Genomic DNA, 19,790 nt, shown 5'->3' on the forward strand with positions numbered 1-19,790 from the left:
CAGCTAGTCACCACCTATAAAATTATTCATTACTCTACTATCTATCCCACACTAAGCACTCTTCTCTTTAACTACACCCCCAAGTAAGGTCTTTGTTCCAATGACCAAAAGCTTCTTTCTATCCATAAAACACTCAAATCCACCTTACATAGTCTATACTCATACTACGTTACCCAATCCTAGAACTCCCTATGTATCTATCAGATTAATACCAAACTTCCAGTCTTTCAAAGTCACTTTATAAGATTTTCTAGCAAACACTTGGCTCTGTTTTGGCTCCTCACCAGGTTATCTATGCCCCATCAACATTAAGACCTACCTACCTACTTATACTCTTAACCTTTCCTTCTCACTGTTCTGTTCCTGATACTTCCCTTCTCACTTTTCTGACTACTTTATTTCTTCTCTGAGTCTCATCCAATTCTAAAACACCTCACTTCAAAATATGAACTTTATATTCACTCCCCTAGCTTACTGAATGTTTTTGAAAATGTTATGCTAAGCATGTTTAATCTTAATCAATGATGGTGCATTACATTTAACCAAGAAAATATTTCTTAATCACTCATGTAAGTCTGCATTGTTGTGGAGATGATCTCCATGGGCCTCTGCTGAAAATGGGTAACAGACCCAGGTGGACTTTCCCAGTAAAAGAAAAAGTAAGTAAATAAATAGACTTCTCAATTCTGAAGACTAAGGTGGATGAACTATACACTTTCTTCCCAACATATCAAAGACTTTTCCGTCTTTATCAAACGGCATAGGTTTAGCTGCCAAAAGTTGTTTGGCAGAAGATGGCTTTGACAGAGAAATCACTACAGGAACTGATGTAATGTTTGAAAAAAGAAATTTGTAGATCTGAATAACCTTACATAATTCATCAGACTTCTTGGGAAGAAGTGGACAACCATTAACGCAAACTACTGACTAAAAAGAAAGCATCCTCTAATGCTGGAAAAACAGAAGGAACAGCTCCAGGTTGAGAACAATCCACCTGTATAAAATCATATATTTGCTGGGATTCTGGTATTTCTTTTTCTTCCCATTAAAATATCTGCCTCATTCTGGCAATAGTATCAGAAAAGAATAACTCTTCAGGTAGGGAATCTAAAAAAATATGTTATGTTCCTCAGAGCAGATTCCTGATTCTGTGGAGTAGAAACTTGGAAAATGTAGTCTAAGTCTAATTCCTTTTCTTCAGACTAAGAATCAGAATCTGTGAGAGGGGAAAATATTTTCCTTTTTAAAAGTAAGTAAGGCTCAGCATGTGAAGTCTGAAAAGGCTTACAATAAACATTTAACAAAACCCATCCAATCTTCCCTGTCTGTCATATGTGCTACAAAAGAAATAAGCCTAACTTTATATTTCCTTTACTTGGGAGACACACCAGAAAAGACTGACCTGATGACCCCCTCAGAGCAGCTTTGTGCAAGAATTACATCCATTCCCTCTTCTGATACCAACATGTACGGTTCTCCCTTGCCTGAAGAACAGAGATGAACAACCACAGGGAGCGTGCCTGTCTCTCGGCCCTTACAAGCTTCTTGAGGAGCAACATCAGGGGGATCGAGGGGAAGCAATTAACAGAACGAGGCACCTGAAATGGCCACAGCAGCATCACTCAGCAGTAGTTGAGAAGAAGAAGCCTGTATGGAAACTAAAGACTCAAGCATACTATCTTTCTTCTTGCAGATCAGGGTAGGTAGAACCGAATATGTGGAAGCCCGATCCATGTCTGTAATGGAAAAAGCATATGAAAAGCAGATAGGGAAGCTTTGGTAAGTCAGTCTAATCGCCTGACAAAATTTTTTAGTGACAACCAGGAAAAAAAAAAACACCATCTTCAATCTCTGGCAGATTTTGACAAAATGTTAAACTTTTTCTTACTAAAAAGAGTAAAATGGAAGGCATCTTCCGACAGGGTACTTATCTGCTAACCTTGATGAAGTTCTAGTCGAATGTCAATCATTCAAAGCCCACAAGGAAGACTGCACTTTGATAGCAAGAAAGTTCTGAAAGTTTGGCACTCTCACCACTGACATACACCACTTTCCTTGAGCTGTTCAGTGCTTAGGATCAGTGGAGTGTGTCCTAAACTTTCGGAAGTTGGCCAGTTGTCACATTTTAGTCAGGATATAACTCCATATAGCTTAGGCTACTGCAAAAGTGATCAAATGATGGATATATATACATTTTCTAACATATATGATTTATTTATTTGGTGTAGCACATTTATTAAAATATTTACTTAGATGAATAGGTAAAGCAAGTATTTACATTGCAGTTTTTTATTTCAGATAACTGATGATGCATATAAAGCTGCCATTACCTGTTTGGCAGTCTTTTATTTTTGGTAAACATTACAAAAGTTATTCTGTCTTCATAGAGTTATGTATAACTTACAGTTCCATATCAGTAAGTGTGAGAGTTTGAGAATCGTTACCTGCAGGCCTACTCGTATTCTTTTGGTTAGTGCACCTTCTGGAAATGATGCTTCTACACGTTTTACTGTGGTGCTGTGTAACTCCCCTCCTTCAGGACCAATCTGATTACTCTCTTGTTTAATCCTGGATACCACTGCAAAGTACTGTGGGAAATCCTTTGTGATGATTCTACAGATGCATTTTTTCTCCAACTCTTCAGGGCTATCGAGTTCTAAGAAATAAGAAATAAAACATATCTCTGTTAGAAACTGATGAAAAAACAGACACCACAGTTAGATACAACTATTCTTGTGCTTTGTTGTCTAATCCTCGATTATTTAAATAACTACTGAGAAGGATGTCGGTCAACTCTGGTTATCAGATGCTCATCCTCCTCAACCATGGTGGCTATCATTACAAACATAAGAAATATAAAATAAACATTGAGTTTTCTCCTTTTATCAAGCTACAGTTTCTAATGACTACAGGCTGTCCTAGGTTTCAGCAATGCATAAAATCCCATCTGGTTATCATTCACTACCTACCTGGTGCAGAGACCAAAATATACAACATTCTTACTATGACAGTCTGTATAAAAGCGTAAAACAATGCTGAACATTCTAGTCGGGTGTGTACGCTTTTATACAGACTGTCATAGTAAGAATGTCGTATATTTTGGTCTCTGCACAAAATGCCCAGCCTAGTATGTAGGCAAAACTAATCGGCTGCTCAAAGATAGAGTCCTAGAACATGTAAGGGATATTAAAAATAAAAAAGAGACAAGAGCGTTAGCGATGCATGTTATAAAGGAGGGAGCCACACACACCTTCAAATTTCTAGTGTTACACATTATACAAGAAAATAAAAGAGGTGGGATCATGAACAATAAGACCGCAGCCTCAGAACAAGAATGGATAATTAGATTTCAGGCTGACAGACAACCTGGACTAAATAGTAAGGTTTCACTGAAACCTTTTCTCAGGAACAGGGCTTTGAAACATTGATTATTATGTTTAGTCACATCTATACATATATTCTACAGTTTTAACACTAACTCTATAGAGCAAGCTTTTACATTTTTTACATACATTTTTAGTCCATTATTTATATTATTTGATTGTTTATATAGTATATGTCTTTTTAATTTTTATTTTCAAGATACTGTCAACTGATTGGATTTGACACAGATGTATAATTATTTAAACAAGAGCAGCCGTTACTGTAGTATGTCTGAGGAAGTAGAGAAGACTCTGTGAAAGCGCTCACATGTTTTACATATTTTTACTATTTTTTATTAAAGTATTGTTTTGCTGTGTGTATTCCAACGAGTTGTTGGCTTTTTTGGAACATTATACTTTTATCATTGGTTACTTTATCCAGATTCAGGGGATTTGTGTTTGAAAGTAATAAGTTGCCCAGCTTCAGAATGTGCCCTTTTCCCCACTGTAGTGCGATCTCAGACTTGGTATATAGTTAGGAGGGTATGGTGGATGCAGCCCCCCAGCTGGGTGGCTTTAAAATACAGTGCTTTGTATGACGGTCTGAATGCTGGGCAACTCACTACTTTCCTGGGAAAGTAATTCATTGAACTGAACGTTCGCAGAAGTGAACGTTCGCTGTACATGGGTCAATGAACAAAGGTTTGCAGGAATGAACCTGCGATAAAATGATATAGACAACCCACTGGGAACCCCTCTGTGAGACTTGAACTCTGTACTTTAGTCATTGGGTCCTTGTACACAGCCTGCACTAACTCTACGAATGTTTCCGGGACTTTGAACCACCGCATTATTGCCTAAAATCAGCTATCTTAGGACTTTATCATATGCTTTCTCCAAGTCCAGGAATGCTCAGTTGGACTCGTTCCTCATCTCTAGCTTCTTCAATATTAATGATAAAGTTAAGCAAATGCATAGAACTGCTTATAAGAATAATAAAGTTAAGGTTTTAATTCATGGATAGACAAGTAAAGAAATAGACATTTATATTTAATTTAGGTATGAATACAGTAGTTGGAGAGGTGAATCAGAAAATGAATGCAAATTATAAAATTCAAACAGAAATTAAAATACCAGTTATGATGTCTTATGCAGGTGATATTATAACAACTAAAACAAAAGAGTAGATGACAGATGTTTTTTTTTTATTTAATTGAAAGTTTAAAGGAAAGAGGTATGATGCTTAATAAAGAAAAAATAAAGGATTGGGTGATACTATAAAAAGAGCAGGCATACAATTTTCTATGAAGGAAATATCTGTTTTAGGGATAAACTTTGATAAAGAAGATTATAAGAAGGGATGGGAATCAATAATAAAGGAAATAAAAGATATTTGTATATTATGGAAAATGTACAGATTAGCATACAAGAAAAATGTGTATTTGATTAATTCAGTTATATTAGAAAATACAACATATTTGTCTATTGTTACTATGATTCCTATAGGATATGAAAACATTTTATTAGAAATATTTTTTTCCTTTGGATGAGGATTAAGACTAAATCCTGTTAAGAGGAGTGTATTATACATGAATAAGGAAGGACGAGGATGCAGTATTATAAATCCAATAGTTTATTCTACTACATTAAATTTAAATAAAGTATTGATATGGTTAAATGAAAAAAAATGACACATTAGTGACAAATGTATTGAAGTGTAAGTATAAGGAATTTTGGGGAAGCATACAAAATAAAATAATAAAATAATATTTAAATGAAGAAATAGAGAATTAGCAACAAAAGATAAGACTGTGAAAAGTAAAAAAAATGATGAAACAGAAGATAGAAAAGCATGGCATAATACTATTATGAAGAAATATTATTGTAGCAATCCATGGGAAAATGTCTCCACAATAAAGATTAAAGGAATTAAAGAAAGAAATAAGTAGTGTAGACTTAATGCTGAGTGTCATGTTTTTTTATGAAGATTGGGGATAAAGAAATTACCCATTAAGGCAAATATGTCTTATAAAAAGAAAGATGAAAGAATACGTTTGTACTCTGGGGAACAAGAAACAACAGAATGTGTGTGTGTGTGTGTGTGTGTGTGTGTGTGTGTGTGTGTGTGTGTGTGTGTGTGTGTGTATGTGTGTGTTTTAATGTGAGAGAGTTAAAAACTGTGGAATAAATTATGTATAGAATTTTTTTGACATATAAAAATTATGAAGATTTAAAAATGGCATTATTCAATATGGATATTATAAAAACAGACAATAATTTAAAGACATTAAGATAAGAAAAGTATTTTATGTAATTTGAGTGGTATGTAATGAAAGAATGAAATTATGTTTAATGGATTATGGGTATTGTCATTAATACTAAAAAGTAGATTATGGTTATAGAAAAAGAAGTGGGGTCAATATAAAAATAAAGAAAAAGCAAGCTTCAATATATAAAATCTAAAAATGAATTTAAAATGATTCTATAAAAATGTATGTGTGTGTGTGTGTGTGTGTATATATATATATATATATATATATATATATATATATATATATATACATATATATATATATATATATATATATATATATATATGGTTCCCTATCAGAAGCCTGAAACACTATAAGCCTGAAAATCAAAATCCTGAAAACTATAGACTGAAAGCTCAAAATCCTGAAAGACCAAAATCCTCAAACTCAAAATCCTGAAAACACAAAATGGACATACTGACGTCTTTGTGGCTTTGCTATTGCTAGCCCTGTGGTGTTGGGCCATGCGTTGGGTTCAGGTAAGTGTGCAGTTGGGTTTATGTTAGGGTTAGGGGCGGTTTAAGTGAGTTAGGATTCGGGCGCAGGTTAGGCATGTATGCAATAGTGACAAATACTGGGGTTAGGTGGCGGGTCAGGTGAGTGTGCGATAGTGACGGACCTTAGGGTTAGGGTCAGGGTCAGTTGGTAGATATTAGTGTCTTTATAGTGACATATTAGCATTATTTGTGTTTTCAGGATTTTGAGTTTCACGATTTTGGTCTTTCAGGATTTTGAACTTTCAGTCTATAGTTTTCAGGATTTTGATTTTCAGGCTTATAGTGTTTCAGGCTTCTGATAGGGAACCATATATATATATATATATATATATATATATGTTAATAAAGGACCGCTACTCTTTTCAGTAGGTGCTATGGGATCTTTTACTCTTACTAGGCTGTTAATCCAGTGGAGCATTTGTACTCTAGTCAATGATCCCCTTCATTAACCAAGACATAAATTAATACCAGATCCTGACCTATTTCTGACCCCTTTTCCACAAGGGCTAGAGGGGCTACATCAGGAATGTACTTATGATCGCCCATCCCATCCTTCAAGTCACAAATAAAAAAGGATATAGAACTACTCTGCTTAACCTCTGTGAGGGGAGTGTATTCCACAAAAAATGCAATTCTCTGAGAAAGATCTATCTCCTGCCAACATACCCTATTTATGTTTCGGTGGAAATTTAGGTCTCTTGAGCAAGTGTTTAGGGTGGTACTAGTTTTGTGGTTGTACAGGTAAGTGTGCGGTTGGTTTTATGTTAGGGTTAGGGGCGGTTTAAGTGAGTTAGGGTTAGGGAGCAGGTTAGGCATGTATGCAATAGTGACAAATATTGGGGTTAGGGGCGGTTTAAGTGAGTTAGGGTTAGGGCGCGGGTCAGGTGAGTGTGCGATAGTGATGGACCTTAGGGTTAGGGTTAGGGTCAGGGTCAGTTGGTAGATATTAGTGTCTTTATAGTGACATATTAGCATTATTTGTGTTTTCAGGATTTTGAGTTTCACGATTTTGGTCTTTCAGGATTTTGAACTTTCAGTCTATAGTTTTCAGGATTTTGATTTTCAGGCTTATAGTGTTTCAGGCTTCTGATAGGGAACCATATATATATATATATATATATATATATATATATATATATATATATATGTTAATAAAGGACCGCTACTCTTTTCAGTAGGTGCTATGGGATCTTTTACTCTTACTAGGCTGTTAATCCAGTGGAGCATTTGTACTCTAGTCAATGATCCCCTTCATTAACCAAGACATAAATTAATACCAGATCCTGACCTATTTCTGACCCCTTTTCCACAAGGGCTAGAGGGGCTACATCAGGAATGTACTTATGATCGCCCATCCCATCCTTCAAGTCACAAATAAAAAGGGATATAGAACTACTCTGCTTAACCTCTGTGAGGGGAGTGTATTCCACAAAAAATGCAATTCTCTGAGAAAGATCTATCTCCTGCCAACATACCCTATTTATGTTTCGGTGGAAATTTAGGTCTCTTGAGCAAGTGTTTAGGGTGGTACTAGTTTTGTGGTTGTACAGGAGATTACAAAGGACTTTATGTTTTATGGTTCTGTAGGTAATGCAGAGATTTCCTCTCAATACTAGTATGAAAAGAGTGAGTGAGCTTTAAGGAATTCTGGGTAACTTAAGAAGGACATGCCCATGAATTTTTTTTTTTGGTAAGAAAACAATGCAGTCTGTCAAGCTGGGGCATATGCTTAGCCAAGTATATAATAAAGACGATGTTATATTCTATAACTGATCTGATAAGGGAGGTGCATAGGGGAATGATGACATCCTTGGATCTGGAAGATATGCCCCTGACTATTAGTCTAGCTATATAAAAGGATTTCCTAACAACTATGATCACATGGTAGTCAAATGACAATTCTTTGTCAGTGAAAGTTCCCAAGTTCCTAATGATCAAGTCAATTACTAAGAGGGGGTGTTGCCTATGTGATGGGAGCAAAAGTGCCCAGGTTTGCCAAAGGACAAAATTCTCCAGTTTCTGGCATTTAGTTTGAGGCCATGGTCCATGCACCATTTGTTGGCGTGTATTAGGGCCCTACTGCAGAATGTGTTAGTCATCTGGGGTATTTATGACAGTTTTGAATTTGCCGATATTCATAGGTTCATAGGTTCATACTAGGCTATCTGCCCTGGGGCATTTATAAGCCTAGCCCGATTGTGTTTGGCTTACGCCACCCCTTGATTTGAGTATACTGTGCCCTTTTTAAAGTTTAGTTTACTGTGCCTCTGTCTAATAGTGACACGGAAGTAATCCCCGGGACAAACCTACGATCCCCCATCCACTCATCAAGATTCTTCTTGAAGACAGTCAGTGAGGTGCTCTGCCTAACATGAATTGGAATTCTATTCCAGAGCGAAGGGATCCTCTGGGTTATGAATCTGTCCCCCCAGCATGTTCTATTTATTTCTGTGCTGAGGTTCAAGTCCCTCGAGTGCGTGGCTCTAAGGGATTTAGATTTACTGAGGTGGAGCATGTCCATTAATTCTGGGTTGGACATAGCTTTATATGTCAGGCATAGATCGCCTCGAAGTAGGCAGTATGCAACTGAGTAGAGCTGGAGTTTTTTTAACCGAGCAGCATATGGCATCTGTTCATAGGTTCATACTAGGCTATCTGCCCTAGGGCATTTATAAGCCTAGCCAGAATGTGTTTGTTTTATCCTGCCACCCATTTTAAATTTATTTTGCTATGCCCTTTTTCGAGGTTAGTATACTGTGCCTTTATCTAACAGTGACACAGAAGTGATACCCAGGGTAAACCTACGATCTCCCATCCACTCATCAAGATTCCTCTTGAAGAGAGTCAGTGAGGGACTCTGCCTAACCTGGACTGGGATTTTATTCCAGAGTGAAGGGAACCTCTGGGTTATGAATCTGTCCCTCCAGCATGTCCTATTTATTTCAGTGCTGAGGTTCAAGTCTCTTGAGCGCATAGCTCGATGGGATTTGGATTTTCTGAGGTGCAGCATGTCCATTAATTCTGGGTTGGACATGGCTTTATACGTCAGGCACAGATCGCCTATGAGCAGGCGGTATGCCACTGAGTAGAGCTGGAGTTTCTTTAACCGGGCAGCATATGGCATCTGTTTGAGCCCTTTGATCCTCTTGGTGAGGTACTTTTTTCGTCTTTCCAGTTGCTGCAGGTGTCTGGTAAGGTACATCCCAAAAGGGGCATTGTACTCAATTATGGGCCTGATGTGGGATGAGTAAAGAGGCACGATGACCTCCCCTGATCTAGATGTGAATCCCTTCATGATTAGGTGGGCTATATAAAATGTTTTTCTAACCACTTTGGCCATGTGGTTGTCAAATGAGAGATTGCTATCAACTTGGGTCCCCAGGTCCCTAATTACTTCTTCTGTATTTAATGGATTACCACCTATGTGGTAATTTGTGGGCACTTTGTTTTTGCCAAAGGGGATGACTATACACTTTTTGGCATTTAGCTTGAGGCCATGGCTCTGGCACCAGTTGTCTGTTTCTATGAGGCCCTTTTGGAGGATGCTTATGTCGGCTGGAGAGTCGATTATGGCACCCAGTTTGCAGTCATCTGCGAACATGGTCAGCCACAGTCCTTCCGTGTTGGCCTGTACCTCCGAGAAATATAAAACAAACAAGAGAGTCCCTTGATCCTCCTGGTGAGGTACTTTTGGGGTCTTTCTAATTGCTGCAGGTGTCGGGTAAGGTACATCCCAAAGGGGGCATTGTATTCTATGATGGGCCTGATGAGGGATGAATAAAGGGGCACGATTACTTCTCTTGATCTAGATGTGAATCCTTTCATGATGAGGTGGGCTATGTAGAAGGTCTTTCTAACCACTTTGGCAATGTGGTTGTCAAAGGAGAGATTGCTATCAACTTGGGTCCCCAGATCCTTAATTACTTTCTCTGTACTTAATGGGTTGCCACCTATGTGGTAATTTGTCGCCACATTGTTTTTGCCAAAGGGTATGACTATACACTTTTTTGGCATTTAGCTTTAGACCATGGCTCTGGCACCAGTTATCCATCTCTAAGAGACCTTTTTGAAGGATGTTTGTGTCAGCTGGAGAGTCGATTATGGCGCCCAGTTTGCAGTCATCTGCGAACTTGGTGAGCCATAGTCCTCCCACGTTGGCCTGTACCTCAGAAAAGTAAATACCGAACAAGAAAGGTCCCAGGACAGAACCTTGTGGGACGCCATTTGTGACCGGTTTTGAGTCTGACATGGCCCCAGCAACTCTGACTCTGTGGGTTCTGTCTTTGAGCCAGTTTGCGACCCATCTTGTGACATAGGGGTTTATATTTAGGCTGGATAGCTTATCTATGATGCCCGAGTGGGGTACTGTGTCAAATGCCTTTGCGAGGTCCAGATAGGCTGTATGGACTACCTTCCCCTCATCTACGGCCTTGGTGACTGTTTCGAAGAAGTCGACCAGGTTCAAAAGGCAGGATCTGCCCTTGACAAAGCCAAATTGGGTAGGATCTAGTGTCTGTAGGTCCCCAATGTCTTTGTTTATGAGTTCCATGATGATCCTCTCCATAGCCTTGCAGACTAGGCTAGTCAGGCTTATGGGGCGATAGTTTCCAGGGTCCGCAGAGGTGCCACCTTTGTGGAGTGGGACCACTGTTGCTGTATGCCATTCTTTGGGCACATATCCTGTAGTGAGGCTGAGATTGTACATCAGTTTTACTTGAGGGATTAGTTCTTCTTGGAGTTCATGTAGGATGCAAACCGGGACGCCATCTGGTCCCATGGAAGCAGTGTTTTTTTGCTTTGGAGAGGGCAGCCTTCACCTGAGCATCAGAGATGTTTGGGAGGCTGCACTCTGCTGGGATAGATACTTGCTCTTTTGGGGGGGAGGGGGGGAGAAGTTTGCACTGAACCTGTCTGCCAGGATATTGGTGAGGTCTGTGGGTTCAGTGTAATTTTTGTCGTTTAGAATCAACTCAGAACAAGTCTGGGAGTTGCATCCCAGGTTCCTAACATAACTGAAAAAAGCCTTATGATTGTCTTTAGTGTCCTGTGTAATTTTTCTCTCGAAGCTGGCCTTGGAGGATTTTATGAGGGATCATAATTTTCTGCTAGTACTGATCAGAGATGCCTTCCCTTTTAGGGATTTTGCTCTATCATGTAGTAGCTTCCTCCTTTTGTTGTACAGTTTATTTATGGCTGGGGTCCACCAGACTGGACGCCTGCCTTTGGATGACTGGGTCTTGATTTTGTTTGGGATAGCATGATCCATGCATTCCTGGAGATGTCCGTAGAATGTGTTTATATAGGATTCTGCAGTTTGGGCCGTAGTTTCCACTGGCTATGGGACCTTGAAGGATTCCATTTCGGTTTTGAGAAGTGTGAAATTCGCTTTTGACAAGTTTTTCACTGTGGTTTTCTGGGCTGGGGGTGGGGTCGAGATGTGGATATCCAGTGAAATTAATTTATGGTCTGATCTTACCAATGAGGCATATACTTCTGGTATGGAGCATAGAGTCCCTTTGTTGGTAATGATCAGGTCTAGTATGTTTTCCCCTCTTGTGGGAGTGGTAACTAGTTGTTCCACAGCATTTGAGTTTATAAATTCCAGGAACCTTTGGGCTAAGGTACTGGGGCTTGAGTAATGCTCCCAGTCTATGTTTGGGTAGTTGAAGTCGCCCAGTATAATGGTGTTCGGAGAGATCTTCATGTTCTCCAATGTTTTCAGGAAAGTCGAGTGGGATTCCTGACTTTGAGAGGGTGGTCTGTAGGATGCTATAAACTGAAAAGCAGTCTTGCCCACTGTCAGTTGCACATGGATGGTCTCCGATACTTCGTGCAATACCACTAACCTGGAGGTGTGGATATCCTTGATAAATATTGAAACACCAAACTTTGCAAGCCACAGGCCTTTGGTGTCTGCTTTAACATCAGAGAAATACATAAAAAAGATGTGTGGTCTCAGCCCCAACCACTGGGGGAGGGGAACACCGCTGGTAATCACTATTTCAGTTAAGTGCGTATGACTACAACACTAACATACTGGGTCCTGTTGATCAGCCAGTTTGCAGTCCAGTGGGTAACTTACAGGTTTCTGTTTGTTTAATTGGATTAGATTTTCAATGATGCCCAAATGTACAGTGGTACAGAAGGCTTTGTCCAATCCAGGTAAGCCATGTGAACTGATTTACTTGAGTCTAATGTCTTAGTGACTTGCTCAAAAAAGTTCACTCAGTTCAAAAAGCATGATCTACCATTATCAAACTCAAACTGGTTCAGGTCCTGGTTTTGAAGACTGCCTATGTCCTTGTTTATGAGATCCATAATGATGTGCTCCACTGCCTTACAGATAAGGCTAGTGAGGCTGACAGGTCAATAGTTACTCATAAGGATAGTGAGGCTGACAGGTCTATAGTTACTCATAAGGATAGTGAGGCTGATAGGTCTATAACTACTCAGCTCAGTCATGGATTTGCATTTGTGGAATGGAATGACTACAGCAGTTCTTCACACTTCAATCATGAATCCAGAGATGAGTCTGAGATTTAATAGATGTAAAAATTGTCAACTAGGCAGCACTTGGTGATGACAGAATGACATCCTGGGTCTACAGGCACACCTGTTCCTCCCTAGACTTGCTCTGACCTGGGCTCAGGTCCATAAGATCCTGATGCACTGCCATATTGCTGCTGAGAGGTATCAAAGCCCTAGCTTCCAATTCCCCTGTGCATTCCCCTGTGTATGCTCCTATGCATCTAATGGTTGAACATGCAGTGAGGACTGTTAGCATACTGTCCCTCCTCCATTGCAATTTACTCAATATCTACCACCTATTCCCAGTTAGGACAACACCCCCTACAAGTCCTCATTCCCCACCAGGGAATCATCTCAGGAGCATCCAGGTACGTGACCTCCTCTACTAGGATAGGCAAGCCCATCCTTCCCTTGTGAGTGCCACATAAGCCAAAACTGCTTACCAAAGCCAATTCATCTGGGCCATAGGCAGGGATCTATCCCTCTTTGCCATGATGCTGATATTACTGTTACATTTATATACCTCCTTCCCTCACTGGACACTTTTACAAAGCTTCTGAACTGCCTGCAACCACAACCTACTTGGCTGTACAACAGGAATGTTATCATTATCTCAAGTTAGACCAGCTGTCTGCAAGGCCCTGCCTAGGCCTGTCAAAAAGCACTTTTTAGTGGACATCTGGAAGCTGTATTTTCCTGTACAAGATGGATGGCCCAGTTTGTGCAGGTGTTACACCATATGTTTGCTTTCAGTTTTGCTGATGCTGCATTTGTCTGCCACAATGTTGCTAAATCTTACTGTACCACAGTTTTCTACATTGGGCAATGCAAAACATACAGCATGTGGTTAAACTACTGTTGTCTAAGCACTATTTGGAAGCTATTTTATTTAATTTTGCTGACAGTAATCTGCAATTGTGATGGAGTATTTTGCAGAAGTACTTCATTGTAAAAATGCACTCTATTGACATAATATTCCTTAAAGTACAGCAGCTTCAGAGTTCAGTATATTAATAAGGGGGTGCCATATATTTTGAGAGTGTACAGTCTTCATCACGTACAAGAATGCAGTTTTCAGATTACACTGCAACCATTTTGTGTTCATACCTGAATGGAATTTAAGAGCTGTCAGCTGCCCACATTTCAGGGAATCCATTCTGTAAAAAAATAATGCTTTCTTTGCTTTGCTTGTGGAGTTGGCCTTGGGATGCCTGAGTAACATAATACAGCATTTTAATGTGAAAAGCCTAGTTAAAGGTTAAATGAAGTAAACAAACAAAATAATCTATGCTTAGTGTGTGGCACAGATAAATCTGTTATAACCTTATCAGTCAGAAAATATTTCATCAGACTGCTAGCACACTGCTTAAATATCAGATTAAATGTAACAGCTGGTACACATTACCTTGCTTATTCAGTGGGAGAGTTTTACCTCCCACTAAAGTGCATGCACTCCATATAAAGTGATTAAGACCTAAATTCCCACACCAATATAGTAAGAACTTTGAAAAACAAAGAGAACAATGTGGTTAACAAACACCTAAAAACTTAAGATCAGCATTTTTTAACCACAGATTTGTAAACCTAATGCAAATAATAACCCAGATAAACAGGGTTCCTATTACGAGAGCGAAGATTCCTTTAGGCGAATACGAAGACGTCAACCTGTATTGCGCGAAGTACATAAACCGCAAAAGTTCAAAACTGCGAAGTTTGAAATGTCGATTTGTTTTGGTTGGCCCATCTGCTTTATAGCTCCGTAAGGTAAGCATGTGATAGATAGGAATTTAGTGTTAGGATTTGGGTTAAGGTAAGTGCATAGATAGGTAATGTATGTAAGAGTTAGTGTAGTGTTAGAAGTAGGTGTTTTTTAAATGTATGTATGTGTTTTATTTATTTTGTTTGGGTGTATGTGTGTAGGGGAAGTGTGCGGTAGTTACGGACCTTAGGGTTAGGGAGGGGTTAAGGAGAGTGCATAGATAGTTGTGTTTGTGGGGTTTAGTGTAGTGTTGGAGGTAGGGTTTTGGTGCTTTAGTTTAGGTTAGAAGCAGGGTTTGGTTAGTGTATGTATGTGGTTTATTTATTTTGTTTGGGTAGGTGGTATGTAGCGGGTAGTGGGGTTGGCTGACTATGACAGTTCGATATATATTTTTTTTTTGCGGTTTAGTGCGTTCGTGGTTTTCACGGTTCACAGTATAGGGGTCGATGTTTTGGTATTCGCGCATAGGGTTTTTTGCTTTGGTAATATAGACCCGAAAAACAATACTGTATTTTTATGAAGTACTTGACTTAAACGCGTACTAAAATGTGTCATCTTGTGATTAAAATGTGTACTTGTTTCCTCATCCTAATGCCATGGATACAGCGACTACAAGTATACAGAATGATGTAGTTTAAGGCCTGGACATGTTCATGTGCGGTGCACTGCTGCATCATCGTTACTGAATCGCATTAGATTAGACAGAAAGAATGGCAACAATATCTGCATTATATAATGGCACTGTTGGAGATTTCTTCTTAAAACTGCACATACAATAACAACACACATTAGCAGGGTTGTTGGCATTTCATTTTTTAACCTACAAAAACAGCATAGTCTCTTAATAGAGTAGAACAGAGGCCATAAATCCAGAAGTAGCTAAAGGCTTTTGCACTACCATAAAAGAAACATAAAGCTTTCTTTGACTACAAATGGATGACAGCACAAAAAATAACAGTCCAGTTCCCTTCCTCAGTGTATGAAAAGGAGGCATAAAAGGCTTGTTTCTACTTATGCACAGTACCTAACTTATTCAGTTAAAATTGGAAGTTACAGCATCATATACCAGTGTACAAATGAAGACGTATAATATTTCTGTAAAAAAGGGAACACATTCATTTTTCATCAGTGTGAAATGCATCACTTTTGATGGGAGTGAAGCTTGGCCTCACAAATGACAAGCAACAATTTTTCCAGTAACATCCAACTGAACCTTTCAAGTTTGAAAAAAAATGTGAAATCTCTCAAAAGATTATGTCAAAACATGCTGATATGAGAATTATTCTCATTTTATGGCATATTTAAAATGAATGCTCTGAAATTCTAAACTTAAACAGACTTAAAGCCTTGCTTACATAAAATGCATTATATATACACTAGGACACATAAAAGATACAATCTGATTTACATGCAATCACTTCCCTTACAGAGAAAATACTACACTTTCAGAAGAAAAAAGTTTCAGGTTACTTAAAATAGACTTGTTTGGGGTCAATGGAATGTGAAGTGGTTTATATGAGACCTCAGTACCAGGTTTTGAGGGTATCATATTAGAGCAGTAGACCAAACTAGAAAGGAAATGGATGACATCCCTTGTAAGAACCTTTAGTTATATAAGGACAGTGACTCTGATGACCATAGTTAATTCCCTTACAGGTTCACTGACATTTATGCTATAAATTCTTTTAAGATTGTAAGATATTGAGCAGACATTGGCAGATCTTTTAATAAGATAAAGTCCTATGCAATCCCTCCCAGACAATCGCTTACCAGCATACAGAAAAGGCATATAGCCCAGCATTTTTGGGTGAAATAATAAATTCAAATAAAAATTAAATAAAAAGAATAAAAATAAAAGAATCGGGGTTCCCAAAACTGTTTTCAGTCTTGTGGGATGCCAACTTGCGACAGTTATGAACTAGCCCAATGCAACCTCCCAGGCAAACATTCACAAATGCAGCCCCTCACATACACACTTTAACATCAACATACCTGATCAATAACCTCACTTATCTCTACTGAGATAGATGAACATGGTCTTTTGGCTGTGTACATTACCATGAGCGGACAGTTGCAGCTGTGCTAAATTATGCAGTCGAGCAATTCACTGAATCACTTGGCTGCATAAATGCATTACTTCAGCTAGGTCTCCCCCCTAGATGTCTCTTCCCGGAATGCCTCATTAGCATCTAGCATGGCCACAGAGAAAACCTACCACAGTGCTGCGCATCTCTGTGCAAAAGCAATGAGGTAGGTCTGACTCTGAATACAAAATTAACTTTTCTGAATTAAGGCCACTGTTCTTATATGATTTACCACGACTGTAAATGTTAAGCCATTGCTACAGTTAAGCGAATTAAAGACATATAAAAGAATTGGTATCACACAGAATTAGAACATACACATTATCTGATGTGATAAATTAGATTCTGCACATGGTATGTATCTGATTTTTACTATTATGTAGTATACTGACGCATGTGAAATGTAAAGATTCTAACAACAGCATTACTTGTAAGATTTGGCATTTGATAAGTACATTTTGGTAGTGTACAGAAACAAGATTTCGCATGTGACATCTGAAATCTGAAATATTTGAAATGATATTTTGTATGTTGTCTTTGGAAAAGGAGCAACTGATAAATTTAAGAACAATGTACACTTTGTACTCTGTTTGTATCTTATTCAGTATATCAAAGGATAACAAAATTAAGTTCATACAATCCTCTCACTTGAGTTTGTAAATTTATTCTTTTAAATTATAAATTTGAAGGATACACTGTTAAACACAGATTAACATTTAATTATTTTACATTGCAACACAATGTGTATCTTTCTCTTTCAATGGATTTTTATATGGATTTTTCTATGCTGCAGTTAGAAGACAGTCTAGTTCTGCTGATACTTGACATCCCTGAATACATAACAGAACGCACTACAAGAAAACTTCCTTTAGATAAACTAAGGACTGTTTCTAGGAATATGCCGATTACAATGTGCATTAAAAGAATTCTGTTTATAAAAGAAGCATGTGGCAAAAGGAATGATAAATATCTGACACATGACCATTCCATCTGCATGGCAACAGAGAAGGCACATGTCAAGGATTCTGAGCACTCCTCTATGGAGAGGAATCAATCACAGCTTGGTTTGTTACAGGTGCTTCATTATTACTCATTGTATTCAGTTTAGCTAAATCTTAAGTAGGCTGTGCTCAGTTTATTAACAGTTTGCTTTCCTTCTTTTAGCTGAAAATGTTTTTATGCTTATTCGTATAACAGCTAGAACTGGGCATTTATGGCAACAGCTTTTTGTTAATAAAATGTTGGTATTCCTTTGTCAGAAAGCATAAAATCTTCATTCATATTTACTTCATGCCCAGTTAACTGCAAGAGATTTTTTTTATGTACTGTCAGATTATGAGCCACACTTAGTAGTGGACGGTTAGGTTCAGAAAGATAATGTATAATTTGGGGTATAAATATATAAACCCTGGGTAAGCCCCTGGTAATGCATTATCTACTTCAGTCTCAAACTGTAATACGAGAACAGCAATATCAAGAATAGACAAAAACAGGCTTTTAGTTAACTATGTTTAATAGCTCACCTGACAAAAAGGGAAACAGGCATTCTACATTGGCCATGTAAATACTTATCTACCTTTAGATTTCATATTTATATCTAGATTTCAGTATGACGCTACAAAGTCATACAATAAATATTGGCATACCTACACTGTGCTAATATTTGTCATGGCCAAACTTTCCAGTTAATTATAATCAACAGCTCATCTAATAACAAGATTTGTAAATACACGTAACTGGAACATAGTCCATGGCACACTTTCGGTATATAAGGATGGCTGTAACAGTTGTTTCATTCTGACCATGATATTATATAATGGGTTTCCAGTATGACAGGGATAAAAGTCAATACACTGTCATGGTGTAAAATACATACATATCTGTGGTACTGACATCGTCAAGAGGGGGGAGTCAGCTGCAATCCACACTCAAGAGTTGACTTCTACATTACAGTATTTACGTAGAACAGATGAGAAGGTGAAACATCTATAGAAAATGACATAACTAGCAAATTAATTCCATCCTTCAGGTTAAATTGGGTGGATATAAAAGATCATATAGTACTTTCTGAAAGTAGTAGTATTTGCTTTATTTATACTCTTTTTTTATATGCACAACTTCCTTCTCATTTTTTTAGAAAAATCCAACAAAGAAAGAGAAAGAAAACATCACAATTAAAAAAATGCCTTTACTATATCAAACAAAATTATTTTTCTTTCCACTGTTAATGTCCTCATCCTTACCTTCACAGCCATCTTTTTATTTCTGCTAATGCATATTAATCTTCACTATTTGTATTATATAACAACCCACATCATTTTTTTCACAATATCCATGTTGCAACAAACAAATCCATCCCATTTATTTTCATGATTCTTTCTCTACCATATTTACCATACAAAATTATTTGCAAAATTATATTTTTAAACCCCTTCCATGTATACTCCCCTTTAAACCTTTTACAAAAACATTTACTTATTTTACATTTCAAAAATGTTTTGCTTCTACTTAATTTTATTACTTACACTTTTTCCCTTGTTTACCCAATAATATTCTCCATGAAAGACATTTTTTTTAAATCTTCAAACCAATTTCTTCTTTCTTTTATTGTAATTTGTACTTCCTATTTTAAGTCTCCCCATGGGCATACTAAATAGACTTCCTTCATCATTGTTATACATTTTCTTGCTATTACATTTATCAATGTCTGTTTTCTATAATTTAATTTTATTCACATTCTTTTCTTTCCTTTCCCCTTTATCACTTTTTTCTATACTTCTTCATGTCTCATGTATAACATTTTTCTACCATGTTTATGTCTTTTTCATTTACCTTCTTTATTACCCAAAACAAATATATGGATGCTAAACACAACAGCATTTTTACATTCAAGCCTCCTGCTCTCTTTTTTACTGTATATTATACCCCTTCTCACAGGGTTTAGTCTTGTCTCCCAACTGATGCTGAAAAAAGTGTCTAGCAACTATTTTTCTATTTTACATGGAAACATGTAATACCACCTAAACATGCCATTTTCCAGAAAATATATGTATTTAACACACAATCTTTCTTATTAAAAGATAGGTTAAAACTTTTGCACCATGGAATCAATTTCTTTACTTCTTCCAATTGCAATTCCAGCGATATATTACATTTTCTTACTACCCAAGTTTTACCCAAATATACTTATTTCATTTCTAGTACAATAAATTCCATTTACCTTTTTATTTCTACAAATCCCTTACCAT

At 37.7% G+C, this 19,790-nt stretch overlaps 1 protein-coding gene across 7 annotated transcripts in view; it reads right to left on the reverse strand.

Moving 5' to 3' along the window:
* ANK3 (ankyrin 3) overlaps positions 1–19,790 on the reverse strand; it is a 2,432,060-nt gene that overhangs the window by 467,883 nt on the left and 1,944,387 nt on the right. For all 7 annotated transcript variants that reach the window (XM_044056400.1, XM_044056402.1, XM_044056401.1 and 4 more), the window contains one exon: positions 2,445–2,656. In XM_044056400.1, the coding sequence (XP_043912335.1) occupies positions 2,445–2,656 (212 nt within the window). The remainder of the gene's footprint in view (positions 1–2,444; positions 2,657–19,790) is intronic.

Source organism: Protopterus annectens, chromosome 14.part0 (assembly GCF_019279795.1).
Source record: "Protopterus annectens isolate FY-2018-M chromosome 14.part0, PAN1.0, whole genome shotgun sequence".
In the NCBI taxonomy this organism is placed as follows: Eukaryota; Metazoa; Chordata; order Ceratodontiformes; family Protopteridae; genus Protopterus; species Protopterus annectens.